This window comes from Lissotriton helveticus, chromosome 7, assembly GCF_964261635.1.
Source record: "Lissotriton helveticus chromosome 7, aLisHel1.1, whole genome shotgun sequence".
Lineage (NCBI taxonomy): Eukaryota > Metazoa > Chordata > Amphibia > Caudata > Salamandridae > Lissotriton > Lissotriton helveticus.
In genome coordinates this window covers 1,864,929,449-1,864,953,211 of record NC_136068.1, presented here as the reverse complement: position 1 = coordinate 1,864,953,211, position 23,763 = coordinate 1,864,929,449, and the positions used below count along the sequence as shown (strand labels likewise).

At 42.7% G+C, this 23,763-nt stretch overlaps 1 protein-coding gene across 1 annotated transcript in view; it reads left to right on the top strand.

The window, feature by feature from the left end:
• The window catches only part of LOC144767802 (putative DBH-like monooxygenase protein 2), a 169,779-nt gene that overhangs the window by 107,648 nt on the left and 38,368 nt on the right, over nucleotides 1-23,763 (top strand). The window contains exons 8-10 of the mRNA XM_078651180.1: nucleotides 4,015-4,106; nucleotides 5,198-5,294; nucleotides 6,805-6,864. Coding sequence (XP_078507306.1) covers nucleotides 4,015-4,106; nucleotides 5,198-5,294; nucleotides 6,805-6,864 — 249 coding nt within the window. The remainder of the gene's footprint in view (nucleotides 1-4,014; nucleotides 4,107-5,197; nucleotides 5,295-6,804; nucleotides 6,865-23,763) is intronic.

The following is a 23,763-nucleotide window of genomic DNA, read 5'->3' as shown; positions in this document are numbered from 1 at the left end:
GTAAAGGTATGGAATTTGGAAAGAGTAGCTGACAGTCCTCCGGGAGTATCTAAGGGAAGTGTGTAAACCTCCCAGAACAAGATTTTCAGTGGTTAGATTTTAAAGCAATAGGAAACAAAGGTTTGGGAAGTCGATCAAATTCTAGTATTATAAGAGGGGAAGTCGGTGAGGTGAGTGTTGATGAAGGTGAAGTGAGTGTTGAAGGTGGCAGCATGAGAAACATAGTGGTATAAAGTGAGGATGGTGTTGGAGAGTCAAGAACGAATGGTAGCATGGAAGAGAGGGACATTGGAATGAATGATGGAGACATGGAGGAGAGTCGAGGGCAGAGAGTAAGGAACCCCCCCAAATGATTGAAAGATTTTGTGTGTGGTGAGAAGGCTTTTCTTAGAAAAGAATACTACAGTGTAAGTGGGGAATTAATTAGAGATGTTGGCAAATGTCTTATGAATTTTTAATATGTTGCAGTCCAAATGAAATTTTGTTTTTCATTCATTTTTTTCTCTTTTTTTATATTAAAAGGAGGGTGTGTTATGTTCCATAGTTGCCACATTTGCTCTCAAATGGCTTGATGTTCTATATGGAATAAAGATCATCATGCAGGGCAGAATGGCAGTGGTGGATTGGAGATAGTATGTGTTAACCTGGGGGGCTTCAAACAAAGTGTGTACCTCATTGATCTGCGTTCATGCATTCATGAGGATTACAGTACATGACATAGATTCATCACCATCACCTCTCCATTTGTTCCTTTTCACTGCATCACAGTCCAGCACAGGACATGAACTTTAAAGAATGTAAGGAGGAATAACCCAGGCTAACATGACATAGGCAGTTTTCAAGGGTGTCCACAATCATTAGAAGCACAATTATTCAGCCGCATATCAAAAATGGGGAGCTAGAAGCAAAGATAAAGAGTTGCCTCAGGTTTCAAAATTAAAAAAAACTTAGAAAGAGGGAGATAAGTCGTTTTACTGTGCCTCTCTGAACTCTGTCTTCAATGGGGTGAAGGGGGAACCTAACTGGTGTTATGTTCCATCCTCGTTTCCTTACCCACTTCTCTACTGTGTTTGGGTGGGCTCAACAATAATGGTTAGCAGAGCTCTGCTAACAGGTTCTTATACCAAAATTGCCTATATATTATCCATATATTGATAGTGTACTTCTTTATTTAGGGTATCTTTGCAAGATTATAACCAATATAGGATGTCCCAAGTGTATACATTTACTCATGCATTAAGGGTCAACATGTTTCATCAAATAAAAATTACCTACCAAAAGGTTATCTGGCTTTCTTCAAGACCATTGCCTAAGATCCCTAATAGCTAATTTAAAAAACTGTACACTGTTTGTGTTGCTCCATCATTAGTGCACTTGTGATATACTATGCATGCTTATACCAATCACATACAGGGACATTCTCTCATCCTTAAAACTGTGAAGATAGGTAAAGAGACATGGGTTACTGTTCATTTTACATGCAAAACAAACATTCATTCAGCACTTCACACTCGTATATTGGGATGTAGGTGCTCAATAAATTTCCATGCAATCTCATATTATGGTGAAAAGCAGACTCACACTGTCATAGTGATGAGTTAAGATCATTATTGGTACATAAAAAGATGTGTGAAGCACACCTATGTGTATAATATCATGACGAGGGAAGCTAGAGAGAGAAGTTCTCCTTTCCTGTGAGGCCTGAATATCTGAAAGTTTTGCTAATAACCTTCTAGTCTGTTGTGAGTTACTATAAATATCTTCCACTTTATCTTGAAAATAGGCTGCTAGTTCATTACAACAGCTGTGGTGGGAGTGGGCAGCAAGTTTTACTGCCTGCGCTCATTTAATTTCTTGGTGATAGTGTCTGGTGGCTATTCTAGAGGAGTCTTTTAAGTTGTTATCATACATTTTCCTGTAGTTCCTTTCAAATACTGTTTTTTTTTAAAGAATACTAAGTTACTTGTGAACCATGGGGCTGACCTTTCCTTTTTTATGACCTTTATTGTTGTGATGGTGTGACTTAATCTAGTGAGTTCCTTAGCCATTCATCTACTGAAGTCCTAGGTGGCTTTCAACAAAAGATTTGGTTGCAGCTAGTAAATTCTCCCAGTTTTCCTTATTCAGTTTTGCCCATCTTTTGCCCAGGTTTGTTGTGGTTGTCTAGATCGATTGGGCGGGGTGCCTTCCATTGTGAATGGAATTAAGGCCTGGTATGCATTGACCAGTGGACGAGGCAGTCCAATTTTTATGTTAGGGTTGTGCTGAACACTGGGTCAAGAAGGTGCCATTTAGCATGTGTCCCACTTTCACTTTCTGAGTCAGCTGTAGGCTTGCGCGATCGTGTAAAATGTTTGTGACGTTTGCTTTATATAAAAGTGAATATTTAGATCACCAAGAAGTGAGAATTTATTTTTCCCATCGCAAGGCTGGCTACTGTCTCTGGCAGGGCTTCAGAGAGGGATGTGCATGGACCTGGAGGTCTATAAATTAAAAGACCTGAGAAAGGAGCTGTTGCTGTCAAATATATAGTGAAAGCGAGATGTTCACAGTCAGGGATTGGTAGGGCTGTGTATGTGCATCTTAATGTGTCTCTTAGAATAATTGCAAATTTGTGGGCACGGTGGTTTGGTGACTTTGGGCTTGAGTGCATGTAGGGACTGAGCAGAGTAATATTAAAGGAGTGTCTGGCAGCATCCCTGGCTCCTGGTCCTGTTCGGGCGCGGATGGGCACTGAAGAGCTTGTGCAGAGATTCACACCTATGCAATGTAGAACTATGGCCATTATTATCAAGGACGTACGATACATGCTCTGGTTAACACCAGTACCTGGGCTTCTATGGGAATTCACAAGGGCATATTATCAAGCCCATTATCGCTGTTTTAGCGGCAGTTTCCTGCCGATAAAAGCGGCGATAATATATCGCCCTTCCTTGATAATATGGCCCTATATTTGGCAGATTTATACCTTAAATGGTGCCAGTAGAACTATAGGGCATATTATCAATAAACTGTGTTAACATTATCACCGCTTTAGTGGCACAAAATGCAGCTAAAGCGGCGATAATGGGCTTGATAATATGCCCTTGAGAATTCCCATAGAAGCCCAGGTTCTGGTGCGAACATGGGCTTCTATGGAAATTCTCTACAACGTATTATCAAGCCCATTATCGCCGCTTTAGCGGCAGTTTTGTGCCGCTAAAGCGGCGATAATGTTAATGCCGTGCTGGATAATATGCTCCATAGTTGACCCAATTTTGAGTCGTTCTTGTCCCCATTTCCTAAGAAGGCGAGAGCACACACCCCTACTACTGATGCAAGTCTCAGCCTGCAGCGTTTGAACTGCAATCATGCAGAAAAATGTAAGTTCATGCATGGGTGTAAATCTGTGTAAATGGCGAGCTCCAGCCATTGAATTACCTCTCGGAATTGGATGAATGAGTTTCTTGCTTTTAGAATGACCCACTATTTGTAGCCCTACATCCAGTGAAAGTTAATTGTATTAATAAAAAACATGCTCAAATAAAGGGGGGAAAATGGTCAAATGCGCATTTCTCTCTTTGATCAAAAAGTTTTCATCCATCCCAATCACTCTCTGATATGTTCCTTCTTTCAGAATGGGAAACATCCTTTACAACAAAACCTTTTCCACGCAGTACCTTTACAATGCAGGAATTACAACGCAAGTTGTTACAACGACTTGCGCTGGAGGGCACTGTAGGATAGGGAATAGTTCAATTTACTATCCAAAACCTTCCCTACTATCCACGGGGACTGGAGTTGGAATAGTAAATTGAACTATTTACTATCCAGTCCCCCCCAACGCAAGTCGTTGTAACGACTTGCGTTGTAAAACCTGCGTTGTAAAGGCATGCGTGGAAAAAGCATGCATTGTAATGACATACATCCTTTCAGCACACATCAGTCTGAGTGGTAGGTTTTGGTAGCGGCTTGAAGCAGGAATGCTGATGTCCAGCACTGTTCCCTGAAGGGATGTGTCTTTCATTGTTGTAGGTGACCGACCAGGTGATTCCAGATATGCAGGTGTTTGCTAGCCTCCTCCATACTCACCTAGCTGGAACAGCGGTGCAGGTGGTTCAGTACAGGTAAGCAGAGCCGTGGTGTGGTGCCAACTCGAAGGGTGTTTAGTAAGGCTCTGGTCAACATGAAAATCGTGACACACCAATTAGTATTTCTATATCTTTTTTGATTATCGTTAGCATTTACTATCGATTTTCACAATGCAGACCTCAAAAGGATTTCACAGTTTCTTGTGTTTCTGTTACCAGGCTTCAGTGTAGTATCATGTCTGCGTGGTTCATACATATAAGAGTAGGTTATCAGCAATCAAGAGGCAAACATAAATGGGCCTGAAAGTTTGGATTTCAAATAGGACTGCATGTTGCTGAATGGTTTCTGGGACATGCTTATCGGATCTGAAGGTGTAGGGGTACAGCAAATGCTGGTACTCTCTTCAAGAGCTGGTGTAAGATAATTACCGAATATAAACTTTGTGGATAGAAAATCTGTGGTATCACATTTAGAAGCCCTATTTATTAAACCTTTTTTTCTGGGGCCATAAGTCTGTCTAAATCTAAGGGGAATGGCTGCATCGCCTCTGGTCGGTTCTAGGAATGGAAACGTTGTCACTAATCAAAGCAGGGGAGGGGTCTAAGTATGCGGAACTGTGGCAGCCATTCCTGTCCCTGTTGGCTACAGAATTCAGAGAGGTGACATGCCCCCGATATATGCGTCTGTTACGCTTATCGCAGGTCGATTCTTGAGATGCTCTGGGGTGGATGGATGTGTGGATGTTGGGGGACTCCGGACCTGGAACAGGGGAGGTGGGAGGGTAGGTGGGGGGTGGAGTGGGGGTGGGGGAAGGGGGGTTGGATCTTGTTTTTGTTTCTTCTTATTATTGCAGGCTCGTCTCTACAGTTCTGTCAAGGGGGGAGGGCTTTGTAGGTCTTCTGGGCTCATTAGTCACTCTTGTTACAGTGTTTCTATGCCAATTTCCTATGTATGACATGTTTTTCGATTCGTGGGAAGTTCTACTGTCTATGTGCGAGCTGATTTTTCAATAAAAAGATTTAATACTAATTCTAAGGGGAAAACTCCTTTAAATCCAGCCCAAATATAAAGATTTGAAGATGTTTTACAAATGAGCACGTTCCAAACAGCCTTTTATATCTACTAGAAATGGAACACAGACGGGAATCTTAAGCCAAGATCTATCCTATGACTTCAGCCTACAGGAAACAAGATACCTGCCTTCAATCATGCCGATCAAAATGGTAAGTGCATTACCTGAGACTGAATGAACTGCTGTTATTACTGAACTAGTTGATCTGGGACACACTGCTTCAGGGGTTTCATTTGGTATTACATTCCACAATTACATTCATTCTTAACAAGTTTGTCAGTCAATCCAATATGCTGAATTAATTTAATTTCAAGGTATTTTACCAGATCAGTTCCTAATTATACATATCAGTCAAACAAAATATTGACAACTGAAATTAAAAGAACCTTACAGACTATATGTTCCATATATATTAAGGGGCAGGTCATAAAAGGTGATTGCAAACTGTGCAACAACATTTTGTGACCTGTCTGTGAATGTGCAGTGTGTCCATCTACTAATATGTCACATTGTAAAATCTGAAGTCTTTGGGGGTTTAAAAATGACTGACTGAATCAATGTTGATTAGACAGCTCACTATTTGTAACCCTCTGTGATAGGCTACAAATAGAGATGGTGTCCTTTAAGGAACAGCAAACCACTATTCCTGTGTTTGATTTCACAACAGGGATACTTTTTGTTAAAGCAAATAATGTTCCTTAAACCAATCGGTGCTGCTTAATGTCCTGGACCAGATTCACCACGATTGAGTCATGGTTGTTCCACTTTTATGGCTCAACCATGAAGCAAAATGCTATTAGATATTTGCAAAGTCTCGCAAGGGGCGATTTGCACTACTTTGTTTGACTTTCTATAGAAATGTACTGCAGCAAGGCGTCTCGTGTGTGGCACATGGGCGTTCTTGTGCATCGACCCATGGATTTTACACAATCTTAGATTTCCGAAAGTAATTTTCCGACTGCAGAGACTCCACACTCAAGTTGGAGACTCCGCACATAAAAGTTAGGCCTGACCTATCATTTTATTTGTGGAGTTCTCTGACCCAACTGTAATCTTATAAAAGCTCCAGAACTGAATCCCCAAGCTTCTGTGTCGGTATGGAACATTTTGTTTCTTTGTTGTACCGATTATTTATGCACATACATAAACCTCCTCCGCGCAATTCCCTTCTGGCTTTTATGAATGATCTTGAATCAATGCTAAGTTCTCCACAGGATCACTAATCAAGAGGTTATTCAAAGTTTGCAGCCAGGTTGGCATGGACACATGTTGAGTATGGCTATCTCTGCCAAACTGACGGTCTATTTGTAGTTGAATAAACTATCATGTTTCTGCTGGTAGTGCCCTAGATGGCTCTGCCAATGGAAAGTTAGACCAAAGGCCCAAACAGACCAAAGGCCCAACAGACAGTGGCCATTGTCCTAAGTACCTCAAACTCTCTCACCTATTTCAGTTCTGCTTTGTGCACTTGTTTTGGAAAAAAACAACATTTAGTTGAACTGTCAGCATGGCAAGTTGCCCACCAAACTTTAAATAAATCCAGTCTTTTTACTGCATATGCTGCTCTTTCATGTAAAGCTAAGATCAAGAGCAAGAACCCACTAAATTCTTCTAAAAGTATGTCTAGATTCAGTAATATGCATTTTTTTCTCTCTTTACAGGGAGATGAGTTGCAGACGGTGTGCACCTACAACACATTAGGACGTCCCAATGTAACATTTGTAAGTTCATTTAAAAAAATCATACTCTCATTTGCAATTAGTAAACGGCATGAAAAGAATATTATCAGCTGTGTGTTTGCTTCTACAATCAACTTTGGGTTAATGTCAAAAGTTAGTTTGCACGTCCAAATCCTCAGATTTTCAAATTCACCTAATTTAGGTCTGCAAAATTGCAATGACTTTTTGATATGTATTAAACCCATTTTACAAGTCAGGAACTTATTTGCAACTTGCAAATTGGGTTTGCTGACCAATGCGAAATCACAATCAGCAAGGAGTGTGAAAGGGTAGATATTTCAAAATTGCAATTTCAAATGGTATGTATCAATATTTTGCAATCACAATTGTGAGTAAAATTGTGGATCAGGTACAGATGAAGAAGATGGCAACTGGTTTGCAATGAGGAAAGGACTCTCCTGCGACCCATGTATGTCGTTTAGGGATCACCATTGGTCGCAGTCGCAACCCTTGAGCTCTCCCTTGTGACCCTTAGCATTGTTCTGGTTACCCCAGGTCTCTGTAGCAACCCAAATGCACCAGTCAAAGAGAAATCTATTTCCAGAGTGTACTTCTATTGAAAGAAGAGAAAACTGTGGCTTAGATCACTGAGATTGCACAGCAGCTGTTACAATGTGTCAAATGAAGGATAACTGGCCCAGGGTGCATGGAAGCTTCATTGCAGTGTAGACCTTTGGTACAACACTGGGCATAATGTGTCAAATTAACTCAAGTCAACTAGGAATGAAACAGCCTCATGGACCAGGCAATACTGACATAGGGAGTCTTTATAGGTAAGCAGTTCAAAATGTAGTTATAAGCTTTTCTGATCTGTGCTTTTATTTGACAGTGAACGGTATTGTGAGTGTGTGTTTGGGAGAGAGAAGGAGTGTGTATGTATGTTTGTGTCTATAAGAGAAAGATAGAGAATGTTAGCAAGTGTTTGAGTGAAAATGACACATATGTCAATATCATAATGCATGTAACTCTTGGACAAAATCTAAGGGGGTATACCCAATTCATATAGATATGTCTAGCTATTGGTAAACAGGGGGCAACCACTGCACTCCATGAAAAAATAGGGTCAACTGCTAGGTAGCGTTGGGCCACATTGGTTTGGCATTTGTGTGACATTTGACCCCTTTTGTTTTCAACATTGTCTCAGGGAAGAATCACCAGAGCACTCCTAGAAAATGTCTTGGAGTATGATTGAAACCTGCACTGCTACAGCCAAAGCTGTTCCTCACCTTTCATCCATAGTTGTTTCCTTTCACTTGGTGCTGGGGCTGGCATTGTGGGGAGTAATTTGACACTGGGGGGCTGTAATTGGGCAGCAGAGGATGGCCTTGTGGTAAATTGTGGTATCCCCAGGGTATTTAATGATGTCATCCCTGTTGAAATATGTGTAAAAACTATAAATGTTTTATTATTTTACTAACCTTGCTTTTAATTTTCCTCTAATTCTACTATTTGTTTACTTTGGTGATGTCGCTACATATGATAGCATCAGGATCAAAAGTCACATGACATCACTTCTAGTAATGCTCCCATATGTGATGTCACGTCCAACAATGTCATCAAAGGTAAAGGCAGGTGATATCACTTCCGGTACACCTGCCAATTTGGTGAATCGACGTCCATACTGTGACTCCTTCTCCTTTGAGAAAGGTGTCAGCAGAGTAGCAATGGTCCTGGAGACCTCTTCCAACATCCCTGATTTTTTCATAAATGTGAGATATATTTTTTTAAGCAGCAACGGTTCTGTTAAAGAACACCGCTGCTTTAAAAGGAAATGAATCCAATTTTGGAATGCAAACTGAGGCTTGTTATTCTTCTGGTCCCTAGAGGGCCACCATCCTTATATTTGTAGTCAATCACATGGGTTGCATATAGCAACCTACCTAGTTATTCTTCTTTTGACAGGTAGTTCTATAACTACCAAGTGCTAGTATGTAGGTTGCATCACAACATTAAAGACTGGCTGCAAACGTCAGAGCACAATTTAGTATCACATTTTTCTACCAGCATTTTAGAACACCTGTCCCATCTGTCCCTTTGCCTACAATTATCTTGCAACCACTTAAAAAGAAAAAGAGAGAAAAGGAAAAGAGCCTCAATTACTTTGCACACAGTCAAATGAGCCACAGAAAAATGCAGTGTCCCTCAAGTTCAGCTGAACACTGAGCCCCAAAAATTAATTCTTAACCATGTATACTAATACAAAATTCTTAATGTTGGGGCCTTACAACATCACTATGCATGGCGATAAGAAGATACTAGATTTCTATGTGACCTAAAAATCAAAACATAACGTAACTTAGTGCTCCAAGATCCTTGCATCTGTGCAAACTTGCAGGAAAAGGCAGCAGAAAGAATTCAGAATTTGAGAAATACTATAATTTCAGAGGTTGTTGCATGAGTCAGAGAATCCATCTATTCTTTCAATAGGTTTCATCTAAGGCGTTTCTCAGTTTCACAGCAGAATGTACCATGGGAAGCAGATGATTGTGGGCTGTGAGTGGGGATGAAAATATGTTTTCAGAAATTATTATTGGTGACTATAAAGCAGAAGTTGCACCAGTCATGAAATAAAACATGTTAATTTGTTTGATGACCTGTCACTCTCACCATTCAAATATGGCCTGGTGTCATTTAAAGTTCTGTTTTCAGACTCATTATTTTTTGTCTTAGAGAGTCATGGGTAGTAAATCCACTAATTACCATTTGGTGATCTTTGGGTTCCCATCTGTTGGACAGAAGCCTGATCGCCTCACTCATTGGTTTGCATTTATATTCCCGTATCTCCCACACCTACATTTCTTGATGTACAAACCTTGTATCTCATATTAAACAAATTGGGTTGTTGGTTGACTGGGTGTGAGCCCTGGTCAAGCAGCAACCACAATCCTTGTCAGGGAGAGCCACAAACCATCCCTAAATTAACGTGTGCTCAACCCTCTGGTAGCTTGGCACAGTGCAATCTGTCTAAGCTGAAAGGCAATGTGTAACATTGAAAAAACAAACCAAAAATGACAAAAATCCAATCAGTAAAACTGGAGATATTCAATGTTGGAAATGTTTGTGTGTGAAAATACCACACAAAAACACAAAGTGCCAACTCTGGATATCAGGACTCACTGGACTGGGATAAAGTCACAAACTCAGGTACAACACTATGGAGTGAGGGAGGCCTACTGGGCCCTAGTTAGGCTTGCTGAATGATGTCTGGTATCGAGGATGCAACACTCTGTCAGAGTGATGCAGCGGTTCTGAGGAGCTGCAAGGCTGCTATGCAGTGTCCTTTATCGTTGTCGAGGCTGCGGTAGATGAGGGGTGTAAAGGCCTGCTCTCAGGATACGTTGTACAGTGGTGGTTCTGATGGGCTGTGATGCAGGTTTTTGTGATGGTCCAATCTATGCAGTAGCGGCGATGCATCAGTTCTGCTCAGGTTTGCCCCATGCAGCAGAGGAGATGCATCGTACATCTGGATCCACAGAGGCCGGCAGAGCACTTAAGCCCACTTCCAATGATCCAGGACTGGAGTGGCATCATTTGGCAGGGTAAACTCACACTTGGAGAGCCCAGGTGCAGGTTAAATGTTGGAAGCATGTTGTGTCCATGAGGCTTCAGATCAGGCCCTTTGAATCACTCTGGGTTCAAGAAATGCAGGTCAAGTCCTTCCCACCCAAGCAAGGCAGGAGGTCAGAACAGTGCGACAGCAGTCCTTCAGTGGGCCAGCAGTGTGATGGTCATTTCAGGAGCACAGCAATCCTTTATTCCGGCACAGTAGCCACAGGTTCAGAAGTGTACTGAAGAGTTGGCATCAGGAATACAGGTGTATTACCCAGTTGAGCCTTTAAAGTGGGGAGAAGCTGATAGAGGCATGCCTTTAATGCACAGGTGCATTGCCTTCCTGGCACCAGACTAACTATATGGAGTATGCAGCCCTTTGTATGGAGTCAGGGCACATAGGGCCTTATTTATGAGGCCTTGTGTCAATTTTGCGCTTCCGATGCGTAATTTTTTGTGACGCATCGGCGGTGTAAAACATTCCTCCTGTTGCGCACTATTTACAAAAGTGATGCATCTAAGCAGATGCGTCACTTTGTAAACCCCTGTGCTACATTATACCTGCGTCAGGTATAATGTATGCAGGGGGGGCGTTCCCCAGCAAAAAGCCTCATATAAGTGATACAGTGAAATCTATGAGATTTCACTGCGTCACTTCTAGGATGCCCTTGCATCAAAATCGTATGCCTGCCTCACAGCAGGCTTAAGAATGATGCAGGCCCTTTCACATGGGGCTTTCCCCATGTGAAAGGATGCATTGTTGGAGTTGGATCAGTTTTGTGACACACTCCAGCAATGCTTCACATTTGCGCCATACAGATATGTCAGAAATACTGACGTATCTGTAACTCCTTGCGACATGATGCGTCATACAATAAATATGACGCATCAGGTATGTCGCAAGGAGTGCGAACTGAGAAGTGACTCATCGCTGCTTTCAAGCAGAGATGCGTCATTTCTCACAAATGAGGCCCATACTATTCAAGTGTTCCCAGCTCCCCCTCTCATGCTAACAGTAATGGCCATTCCAGTCACTGCTAAGCTCCCCACTGTGTGTTGCTAGCTAGGAGGAATACACAAAGCCCAGCTGTCAAATTCACCAAGTCATGTGCCCCAGAGACTGGATGCAGGCATCAAATAGCTAAAGCAAGAAAATGCCAAATTTATAAAAGTGGCCTTTTCAAAATTGCAACTTAAAATCTGACTTCACCATACGGTAGAGTTTATCATTACAAATCCAGAGACACCAAATATGAACTGCTTACCTGTTTCCATTTGGAAGTTACACGTATAAAATGCAATCATGTATCTCCAATATTATCCTATGAGAGTGGTAGACCTTGCAGTAGAGAACATTTAATTTAGGAGTTTTTCACTACCAGGACGTGTAAAACTTAAAAGTACATGTCCTACTTTTTATATAGATTGCAGCCTGCTGTGTGGGATGTCAATGGTCGAACCTAGGGGTGACTCACCTGTATTAAAAAGAAAGGTGTTTTCCTGGCAAAAAAGGTTTTCTTTGCTAGGTAGAAATGGCAAGTTTCATGCTACACACACACACACAAGTTGCAATGGCAGGCCTGATACAGGTTTGAAGTGCTAATTAAATGGGTGGCACAATCAATTCTACAGGCCTACGAGCAGCATTTACTTAGCTGCCCTGAGTACCAATGGTGCCAATTCAATTGGGATTTACAGGTAAATTAAATGTGCCAATTTTTTAAGGAGAGGGCACAAGCACTTTAGCACTGGTTAGTAGTTGTAACATGCACAGGGTCCTAAAAGCTAACAAAAAACAGGTTCAGATAACAGAAAAGTGAAGGCAAAAAGTGTGGGGGTGACCCTGCAGAAAGGGACAAATCCAGCATCAAGCATCGTGAGGCAATTGTTGAATGGCTAGCACTACCGGTGAGTGGAGTTACACTACATAGAATTCAGCAGAGTTGCATAAAAACTCCCCTCTGACTGGACGGAGCCGGGAAGTGATGTCACGACCTGGGGGTCGATGCAGGAAGTGTCAGATATCACCTTCCCTTTGGTAAAAGAAAGGACTAGGGTACTTCTCAGAGACACAATGACATCACCCCTGATGCCCCTCACTTCCCTGTACCATACTCTGAGACAGTGAGGGGGGCTCTCAAAGTCAGCTGGCGGGCTTCTAGTCTGCTATATGCACAGTGGGACACCCCCTACTCCTACCCACCCCTTCCCTCCCTGTCCCTGGGTCCTTTATTATTTCTCTCACTCCTTCTCCAAAGCCCTCAGGTGTAACAAAGTCATCTGGTTATATTTCAGCACACCTTGCCCTGCACCAAGCATTCGGCAAACCCAGACCCCCTCCTCTACCTACTGTAAGTGAAACGCCCTTGTGGGCTACTGCTTTTGGGGAGCTCTATAAGTGCCGGGCATCCAGAGTCACCCTTTTTGATGTCACCAGAGCAGCTGCTAATTTTATCTACAATGCCTGGCCCAGGAGTAGCTGCAGTGCTTGGTCCGTAGGTGTGTCCATGGTGCTGTCCATCGGGAATCGGGGATGGGTAATACGGGTCTGTCAGCGGGATAGAGTGAGTAGGTTGGAATCTGTATGTCAAAGGGGGGATACAGTCATTTGCTTGGGTGTGGGTTTCTCAAGGTGTGAAACAATGATTAGCTTCAATGGACGGTGTATGCACAGGGAGATTTACTGGATAACACCAAAGTACATGACTTGTCGGGTCTCAGCTGTCAGGATGACAAAAATGGCTGACATAGCACCTCCTTCTTGTATTGAACCATTTAATGTGCACCATGTATGGATCGTAAGTATGTGAGGTGTTTAAATACTTGTGCTTGGAGGTTATAAGGATGCAAAAGAAACAGTTGATGGACAGAATGCTGGACAATGCAAACATTCACCACCAGTCACAACGATCTAGGTTTAATAAATCATTATTTTGCTTACCATACCACCCCAGTTTGGACCCAGTCATATGCAAATCAATCTTGACCCTGTTCCTTATGGGAACAATCCTGCCCGAATTGCCAAGCCAGGTCTTCTCTGGACCGGAAACAAGCATCCTGGGACTAGTTTCAGGGCATTACCCTTCGTCAGCCAGGCTAGCTTGAATCCAGTGGTGTAGTGAGTATGGGACCCACATCTGGGCATACCCGTCCCACTTAGGGACGGAATGCTGGACAATGCAAAAAATTGCCCCCAGTCACAAGGATCTGGGTTTAATTCATCATTCTTTTGCTCACTACACCCCAGGTTGGACCCACCCATATACAAATCAGTCTTAACCCTGTTCCTTGTGGGAACAGTCCAGCCCGAACTGTCAAGCCAGGTCTTGTCTAGAATGGAAACAAGCATCCTGGGACTGGTTTCAGGGCATCACCCTTCATCAGCTAGACTTGCTTAAATCCAGTGGTGTAGTGAGCACGGGATCCGTGCCTGGGCATACCCTTCCCACTTAGGGCCAAATATTCAAAAGAAATAGTTGATTAACGGAATGCTGGACAATGCAAACATTCACCCCAGTCACAAGGACCTAAGTTTAATCCATCATGCTTTTGCTCACCACACTACCCAAGTTTGGACCCAGCCATATGCAAATCAGTCTTGACCCTGTTCCGTATGGGAACAGTACAGCCTGAACTGCCAAGCCAGGTCTTTTCTGGACCGGAAACAAGCATCCTGGTACTGGTTTCAGGGCATCACCCTGCATCAGCCAGGCTAGCTCGAATCCAGTGGTGTAGTGAGCACGGGACCCATGTCTGGGCATACCCTTCCCACTTAGAGCGAAATATGCAAAAGAAACAGTTGATAGGCAGAATGCTGGACAATGCAAACATTCACCCCCAGTCACAGGATCTGGGTTTAATCCATAATTCTTTTGCTCACCACACCACCCGGTTTGGACCCAGTCATATGCAAATCAGTCTTGACCCTGTTCCTTATGGGAAAAGTCCAGCCCAAACTGTCAAGCCAGATCTTCCCTGGACCGGAAACAAGCATCCTGGAACTGGTTTCAGGGCATCATCCTTCATCAGCCAGGCTAGCTTGAATCCAGTGGTGTAGTGAGCATTGGACCCACATCTGGGCATACTCCTACCACTTAACGCAAAATATGCAAAAGAAACAGTTGGCTGGGTTCAAACTGGAATGGCAAGGTGAGCAAATAAATGAATCATTTTTGCCCAGATCTTTGTACTTGGGTGAATGTATGATATTGTTTTTCATTTTGTCCATCAATTGTTGTTTTTGCATTTGTCACCCCGAGTGGGGCGGGTATGCCCAGACGTGGGTCCCATGCTCTCCATGCCACTGAGTCAAGCTATCCTGGCTGAAGATGGCTTATAGGCAGAAACCGGTCCTAGGATGCTTGATTCCGGTCCAGGAAAGACATGGCTTGGCAGTTCGGGCTGGACTGTTCCCATGAGGCACAGGGTCAAGGCTGATTTGTATATGGCCATGTCTGAACTGGGGTGGTGTGGAGTGTAAAAAAACAATGGATTTAGGCCCGAGTCTCTGTACAGGGGTGAATGTATAACATTGTTTTGCATTCTGTCCATCAATTGTTGTTTTTGCATTTGTCACCCCGAGTGGGACGGGTATGCCCAGACATGGGTCCTGTGCTCTCCATGCCGCTGGAGTCAAGCTATCCTGGCTGAAGGGTGGTGTAACCTCCTCCTATTCTTCTCAAATTCTTCTTCATTGGTTCCGGCTGTGGGTTTACAGTAAATGGTGGTTTCCCATGTGCCTTACCGTACCAAAACAAGAATTTCCAAGAACTTAATTCACTATTTGCTGTCTTTCACTGTTTATTTACAGGTGAAATTGTTTGAATTTCAATATTACATAAACATGTTAGCCTCACTCTCAGTACCCTGCCACAGTACATATACATCATCAATAAACCTTAAACACAGGGAAACATGACCTGTCCAGTGTTCCATTCCTGGCCCATGAGCACCTGCTCTTCCTACCAGCAGAAATGCAAATTTCCAGAGCTGGATGCGTTGCAGGTACCCAGGGCTGTATCTTGTTGTTACTTAGACACCAAGTAATGATTTCCAGAATCATGGCATTATGCATCATGTATCCATAGGTCTCATAAGTAAAAACGTGCTGGACTGCCTGAAGGCCATACTGGTGTCTTATACTTGTATAAAGAGTTGCTACATCAAGATGAATTAACATCATGCCTGATTCCATTTTAAATGATATGTATGTTTCAGAAAATCAGCCAAATCCTTCACATATGATGGAAAGGTAGCTATGATTGGATTCAAGAAAAGGTCTATATATTTCAATACATTCTCAAATATATTGCTCTGGGCAGCAATGATAGGTTTGCCTGGAGGCTCTTTTGGCTCCTTATGAATTTTAGGTGATAAGTAGACCACATGTGACTTTGTTATAAAACATCTCTTATTCATTTAAGTACCCATCCATGGTTATGCATTTATACAATTCCACATTGTTAAGCAAATTTAGTGCCTCTTATTGATGTTGTTTGTCCCATAGAACAATTTTTCCTCCTTTGTCAGAAGGTTTCACAACCACATCTTTGGCATCCTTAATTTTCCTTATTGTTGAAAATAGCCTTATGTCCCTTTCACGCTGCCATTTTCTTTTATTTCTAAATGAATTGTATAGGCTCCGCAAGTCTATATATATATATATATATATATATATTGATCCGTTTTTAGCACCACTAGTAAAAATTGTAACTTATTATTTAAAGGACACGACAGATCTCCTTAAAAAACTTGAAACTGTCACGTGGATGCCTAATTACAAACTGATCACAATGGACGTAGTGTCATTGTACACTAACATAGAACACCAGGTAGGAATACAAGCCTGCAAATTCTATCTTGCTAAACGGAACATCAATTACAGAGATCATAATGAGATCTTAAATGAGATGATCTCCTTATGTTTGAACCAAAATATCTTTTTGTTCAACAAACAAATGTATAAACAAACAAAAGGATGTGCAATGGGCTTTTCATTTTCGCCGAATTACGCCAAAATGACCATGGGATGGTTCGAACAACATCTGGCGTGGCATACTACCTATTATCAATGGCATGAGAAAGTCATTGTGTGGCTGTGTTTCATCGATGATTTGCTACTAATTTGGGATGGTACCAAGGAAGAGTTCTCAATGTACTTTGAAAAATTAAACAACACCACCACAAACTTGAAGTTCACATGGGAAATCAGCTCAGAAAGAGTAACATTTTTGGACACTAAAATCTACGTCGAAAATGGAACCCTACAAACCACCCTGCACCGGAAACAAACAGCTACGGATGCCATTCTGCATGGAGATAGTTTCCATAACAAAAAACTTAAATGGAGCATTCCTTACGGAGAATTTTTACGTTTCAGACGAAACTGTTCAGACGATGATGAATTTCTACGACACAGCAGAAACGCAATCAAGAGATTTAGAGCAAGAAGTTATCCAACCAAAGTGGTAGAACAAAGTTTGAGCAGAGTACTCACACAAGATCGCAAAGAGATCTTACATAGAGCAAAGGAACCACAAGAAAATACAGATGTAATTCGGCTGATAACAACTCACAGTGCCAAAAACAACAAACTATCCAAAATCATACAGAAGCACTGGCCAATTTTAAAAACTGATCCAACATTGACGCAAATTATAGGTGATCACCCGAATATAACATACAGAAGGGCAAGAAACCTGGGAGATCAATTAGTAAATAGCCACTACAAGGAGACACCGAAGAATGATTGGCTACAATGAAAAGGCTTCTTCCCGTGCAGACACTGCAAAGTATGCAAAATTGCAAAAACCACGAAGGACATAGAAATCAGAAAAGGAACAAAATGGACAATAACTCAGCACCTCACCTGCAAAAGTTGATATGTGGTGTACTTAATTGAGTGTCCGTGCCACGAAAGATATATAGACAGTACAACCTTCGAAGCAAAAAAGAAAATATTGGAGCACACAAGGGCCACGACAAATAGAGATCGCTCCAATGCAGTGGCAAAACACATGGAACAGTTCAATGACAGTAACTGGGATTCACTCAAATTTTGCGCCATAGAACAAATACCACAGACTGAGAGGGGCGGGGACCGCCAAAAAAACCTGAGAAGAAAAGAGTCTAAACACATCATCAATTTCAGGACCCTCGAACCCAGAGGCCTGAACCTTACGGAAGAACTTTATGTACACCTCTAACCAAGATGCAACAACAATGAAAACTGCAACCCCGACATTCAGCGAGACAATTCGCCAACTAGAGGGCAAGAACCCAAGCACAGATACAGAAAATTAGGAAAGTACCTGTGAAAAAACAGCTGAAGAGTATCCAATACAAGCTGCAAAATGTACTGTATGACGTTATATTATAAAATGAAATATCTCACCAGAGAGATACATTGCGAATATCACTCACCAAAGAGTTATATTAATCTGCAAACCAAAACATGCTCTCTCCCCCCCTTTTTTTCTATAAAAAAATGATAAGGACACAAAATTGAGCATCCTGGTGATGAGGATGTAGTGGAGACTACATCAACCAGCATGCACTTGGTGGTAGCACAGGAACTCACATGTGCTACGGTGTTAAAAGAAGGACTTAGTATTTGGCTCAACATCCCGTGAACAAGCTTTGCAAGAAGCGAAACGCGTTGGGTTAAGCTTGATGAATAAACCGCTGTGAATTTAACTAGACGAGAGAGTGCGTTTTCATTTCCCTGGTGGGAACCTTGAACAATATTTAACGACTGGCCCAGTCGTAGGAAATACGCACCACGCCATTAACAGAGCGCCGACACCACAAATGGGCCGCAACTGCTTCTCATATATATATTTATATATATATATATATATATTCACTGAAAAAACCATAGGTTATACACCATATATAGTTAGGAATTAGCATTTAAAAAACCTTATTTTACTCACACAAAACCATTGAAATTCCATATATAGTTAGTTGCACTAACTATATATCGCGCACCCGCAATCCACTGCTGATCATGTCACATATTACATCATTCATGACATGGTCAGTGACATCACTGATGACATCACTGATGACATCTCAAATGACATCACTGATGAGATCACTGATGACATCATCCAGTGACTGTGTGTTTCTGTAAAGTTTAAATATGTTTTACATATTGAAGAATGAGTAGATGTATAAGTGTCTGGACGAAGGATTTAGTAGGTGCATGACTGAATGTATGAGTGAGTGATTAAATGTGTCTCACTGAGTGCATGGGTTAGTGACTAAACTGTCTTAATTTGTGCATCATTATGTCTGTTGTTCTGTAAACTGCTGCATGTGTTGATCAGTAGCTATATGATTAACTATATGGGTTATTGATTGATTGTCCAAGTATTTGTATAGGAGACTGAGTGTGTGTGTGGCTGGCTGGGAGGTGTGTGACTCTGTGCAGATCAATGTGTACTTGTATCAATGATTGTATAAGAAAGTAAGTATGTGTTAGTATATGTTTGAAAATGTAAGGTGCTCTATGTTTAACTGTATAGACAAGAAAATGGAAGTGTGATTGATTCTTTACAGGACTGACTAGGTGTGTGAGTAACTCCATGGATGAGTGACAGACTGTAAGTGTCTGTATAGGTGTATGAGTGCATATGATAGTGTTGTAAAGATGAGTGATTGTATGTATGAATGATTGTATGGGTGAATGAGTGAATGTGTGTGTAGACGTAGGAATCAGTGAGTACGTATGTAGTAACTAGTATTGGTGTGTCAATGGTTTCAAAAATTATACTCTGTATTTAACACTGGGTGAAACAGAGGTTATATTAAAACGTGAGGAGATGCATTGTATTGTCACATGAATGATATCATCAGTGATGTGGTCATTGATGTCAAATGAGATGTCATCAGTGATCTCATCAGTGATGTCATTTGAGATGTCATCAGTGATGTCATCAGTGATGTCACTGACCATGTCATGAATGATGTAATATGTGACATGATCAGCAGTGGATTGCGGGTGCGCGATATATAGTTAGTGCAACTAACTATATATGGAATTTCAATGGTTTTGTGTGAGTAAAATAAGGTTTTTAAATGCTAATTCCTAACTATATATGGTGTATAACCTATGGTTTTTTCAGTGAATTTTCAAGGTTTTGTAAATGCTAATTCCTAACTATATATGGTCTATAACCTATGGTTTTTTCAGTGAATTTCAATGTTTTTTTAATAGCAAATATCATAAGCTGTCGAATGTCAAGTACGTGGTAAGTAAAAACATTTTCGTGTTTATGCACACTGATCTGCTTTGAATGCTGCCCCCCACCCCTCATTTCTATTAGGAGTACTCTCTCTTTGCAGATAGTGAAGGGTAGTTAACGCAGCCCTTTGCCCCCTTTGTAATCCGTTGTGCCTGCTTCTCTCTCCATTTGATTGATTGTTCTCTTTGGTTCATTCTCTATTTACAAACAAGCACAGAGTCGCAATACTCTGTTTAGTCTTTGCAGATAGCGAAAAATCGTGTAAAAAAACAAAAGGAATCGAGCAAAATCAGTAGGCCACTAATGGGATCTCTTTTTGACCTCGCTAAAATAGAAACATTAGGAACAACCTGTTGAAAATAGCAATGCGTATGTACATAAGCGGCGTTCATTTGTGTTCACAGTACCCCTTGTTGATTGTTTGAATCGAGCATTGAATTGTTCGAAGTTAATTCTCTTAAGGATCTTCTCTGCCTGCAAACGAGGAAGAATAGGAATATTCTCTCTCCCTTTGCAGATAGTGAAGGGTAGGTAACGCAAGCCTTTAACACGTCGTACCTATTTCATTCCTCATTGATTGATTGATTGTCCGAACATTGACTGTTTGGGAATTAGTTCTTTTTGGAGGTATTCCCTGTTTGCAAATAAACGTAGGAAAATCTTTGCAAGTAGTGAAAGGGTACGTAATGCGGACCTTTCTCCCCCGTTGTAATCTGTCATGCCTATCTACTCCCCACTGATTGATGCACCTGTTTCACCCGGACCATTTACTAGAGATACGTCATCTGGCCCGACCAGAGAGCACCCCTAGTGAAAAGGACATATGCAATAATAACGAAGTGATCACTGTATCCTGTTAACAGAAACTTTAGCATGAAACAACCTGGAAAGAAAAGAATAGGAAAACGAAAATCAGTAGGCCACTGATGAACATGAACTTTTATTAAACAACGAACAAAGAAACGATAACATAACGTAATGATAAAACCTATTAATGTCCTAGAAACAAGAAAACGTTAAAATATGCCAGTGGTGAGAGACCAGAAAAACAGTAAGAGAAACCAAATCACCCCTCGCTGTCCCACCGCCTGCCACGCCAAAAAAATCGATAGACTAGGGAAAATGCAAGTCAGTAGAACATCCGCCCCCACTCTGGAAACTTCCAAGGTGGGGCAGGGTTCCGGCTACGCCCAGCCGGGAGCAGCCCATATAAGGCAGGTCCTGCTGCCACGCCTCGGCCAGGAGATCCTAACGTAGGGTGTAGCCGGAGGAGAGGCCGAGGCCAGCGGGACCCGGCCAGGGGATTGCCTTTACAACGCTGAACAGTTGCAGGGGGGGGGAATGTCTCCTCGACCCTCCCCTCTCTCTCCCAGTCCGGCCGCGGTGGCCCTTGAGAGTTGCAGGTAGTCCCGCCACATGCTCTTCCGGTCCGGCCACCAACGGTCGGGGGGCCGAGGCCGACGGGATCCGGCTGCAGCCGATAAACCAAGAAGCCCGTTCATGGGGCCAGAGCCAGGGGCGTCCGGCCGACATCTACCGGAAGCCCGGCCCGAAGACGGACGGGACACTTCTTCTTTCTTGAATAATGGCTGCGACAACACTGGGGGGGATGTCTTGCACATGCCTCCGACCCCCCCCCCCCTCGTCCTCATCGCCTGGTCCGGCCATAACAAATCTCAAGCGAGACGCCGTGGGGTGCACTGGGAGGGAGAGACGGTGCGAACAGGCCTCTCCCGCCTCCCCAGGTGGAGGCTTCCCAGCTGCACCCTCAGCGCTCCAGGCGCCCGGAAAAGGGTTCTTCCACTGTGGCCATGCTGCAACGTCTCGCCCGGCAGGGTGGAGCCCGTCCGCTCATGTGACCCCGCGATCGCCGGTAGCTGCCGAACTCTCAAAATGGCGGTCGACCTGGCAAGAGCGGGCCCAGCATAAAGAAATGGCCCGGTCACTGGTTGACTCCACCACCGTAGTCCTCCACGACCTTGAAGATTCTAGAGGAGCCGCGGGAGTCTCCGACCCCCGATGGGGAATGACTGCCATGATTGCCCCTGGAGTGACGAAACTGTATCCGCGGGACGTTGGCGCTCCCATGCTGGCGCCAGCCTCACTTTGAATTACTAGAATCCTGCAGACCTCACTTCCGGTGAAAGCACAGTGTGACCCGGTAGGAAAAATTATTGCACCCCCTCCCCTTTTTGACTGATAGTTCAAACCACCGATCCTTTCCTTTGCCCTTTTAACGGAACTTTGGACTGCCTCCCCCTCTTTTACATTTTCTAGAGAAAACAAAACATTAACCACTACATTAGCATAGCAGTTGACACCAGAACTGTTTTCAAATTGAAAACCAACAACATCTTCAACAGAATCCTTTTTGTTTCTGCTGTGACCCTGCTACAGCACAGGCATTGTCCCCAGCAGTAATTCTGCAATGCCGGTAAGAATAGCTGTGGTGCCTACTGGACTCACTCACCCCCGCGGCGCCCCACGCCGTTATTTGCTGGGCGGCAACTTACTAGACATCACCTTCGTGCCATCTAGATTTCAGCGCGTTCCGCTGCCTTGGAACTATTCGCACAACAGACCGCTACTGACAAGAATATTTCATTATTGGTGCTGTCAATTTCAATAAATCTATAGGTTAATTCAAAAGAAATTGCCACGGTCTCTTCGTTGTTTAAATGTTTTTACTGTTTTTGTTTTGTTGTATATATTTATATGTTATTAAAGTTTTATATTCCTACTACTTTGTTGGAGTGCTATATATTTTTAATGTGACACATAATTGTAAAAACTTTGATGTACAAAGAGTCATTCCTGGAATCTTCCGCTTCAGGCTCGGTCCCCTCCCCAATCACAATACAGGATGGTTTTCAGATAGTAGGAATACGTGTGGTGTGACGGATCTCATCGGGTGTGGGCCTTGATCTACTATAACTCCTTTGAAGAGGGGTGATTCTTTACAGCTGGGGCCATAAACTACATCTGCAGGGCTAGCTGATAGCCTGGACAATCGGACACAGAGGAAGAGGAGTGTCAGAGGGTGCGGTAGTGAATAGGGCGAAAGGGAGGTGTCGGGCGGGCACAGAGTGTGATTCTCAGGGAAGAGCAGCGCAGATGGGGGGCGGTTTATTGCCCATGCATAAGACAGAGAGCGGTGGTGACCAGTGCCTGGGGAAGATGCTTGCGTGGGTGAGGAGCCATGCTACGAATCGACAGCGTGCAGAGAGTGGGTCTGGTCAAGACATCTAAAATTGCTGCCGTGCACGACAAAAGTGTGGCATTTCAAAAAAGGCAAGATGGCGCAGACAATGTTTTTCAACACTTCCTCATTTCCTTCGAATCGAACGTTAACAGACGTTGGGGCATATTACCAAAGTTAAGCGATATTTATCGCTAACGATGCTTACCAACACATTTTTTACCACTAAGCATCGTCAGAAATTATCGAAGATAAACCTTGCTATTATCAAGGTTTATCGCAAATGCGATAATAAACGGCCGCAATGCATGAATATCGCTAAAAACTCAGCGATATTCATGCATTACCGAGCTAATGCTCTTAGCCATGTTATCCACCTCCCATTGGATAACATGGCTAAGAACTGCTCAGGGCAGGTGTTACTTTTTGGAGATATTCGCGCTTAGCGCGAATATCTCCAAAAGTTGGTAATAGGAGATAGATATCTTGCATTTTGTAATGCAAGTTATTGTGGTATATGGAACTCATACCATAATCTCTCAGGAAAGCAGAAACTGATCCTTTTGGGACCGCCTAAAAAGGCCTAGGGGGTGAGGAGTACTCTACTTTGCCCCCTTTTCACGTTCCGAACTATTTTATTTTACTCTCTTCTGTAATTACACAAAATAGCAGCGATAAGATGCATCGGAGACACACAGTGAGAGAAAGGAGGCCGGAGATGAAGAAGAGATGTCAAATACACATTGGAGATAATATAGTGGCAGAAGGGAAGTAAATATGAGTAAACTTACCATGTAACATAAAAATGTTGCACTCTATACTATAAGTCTCATTTTATACTACAATCACTTCGCTACAACCTCATAAATTAAAAATAAAAATGAA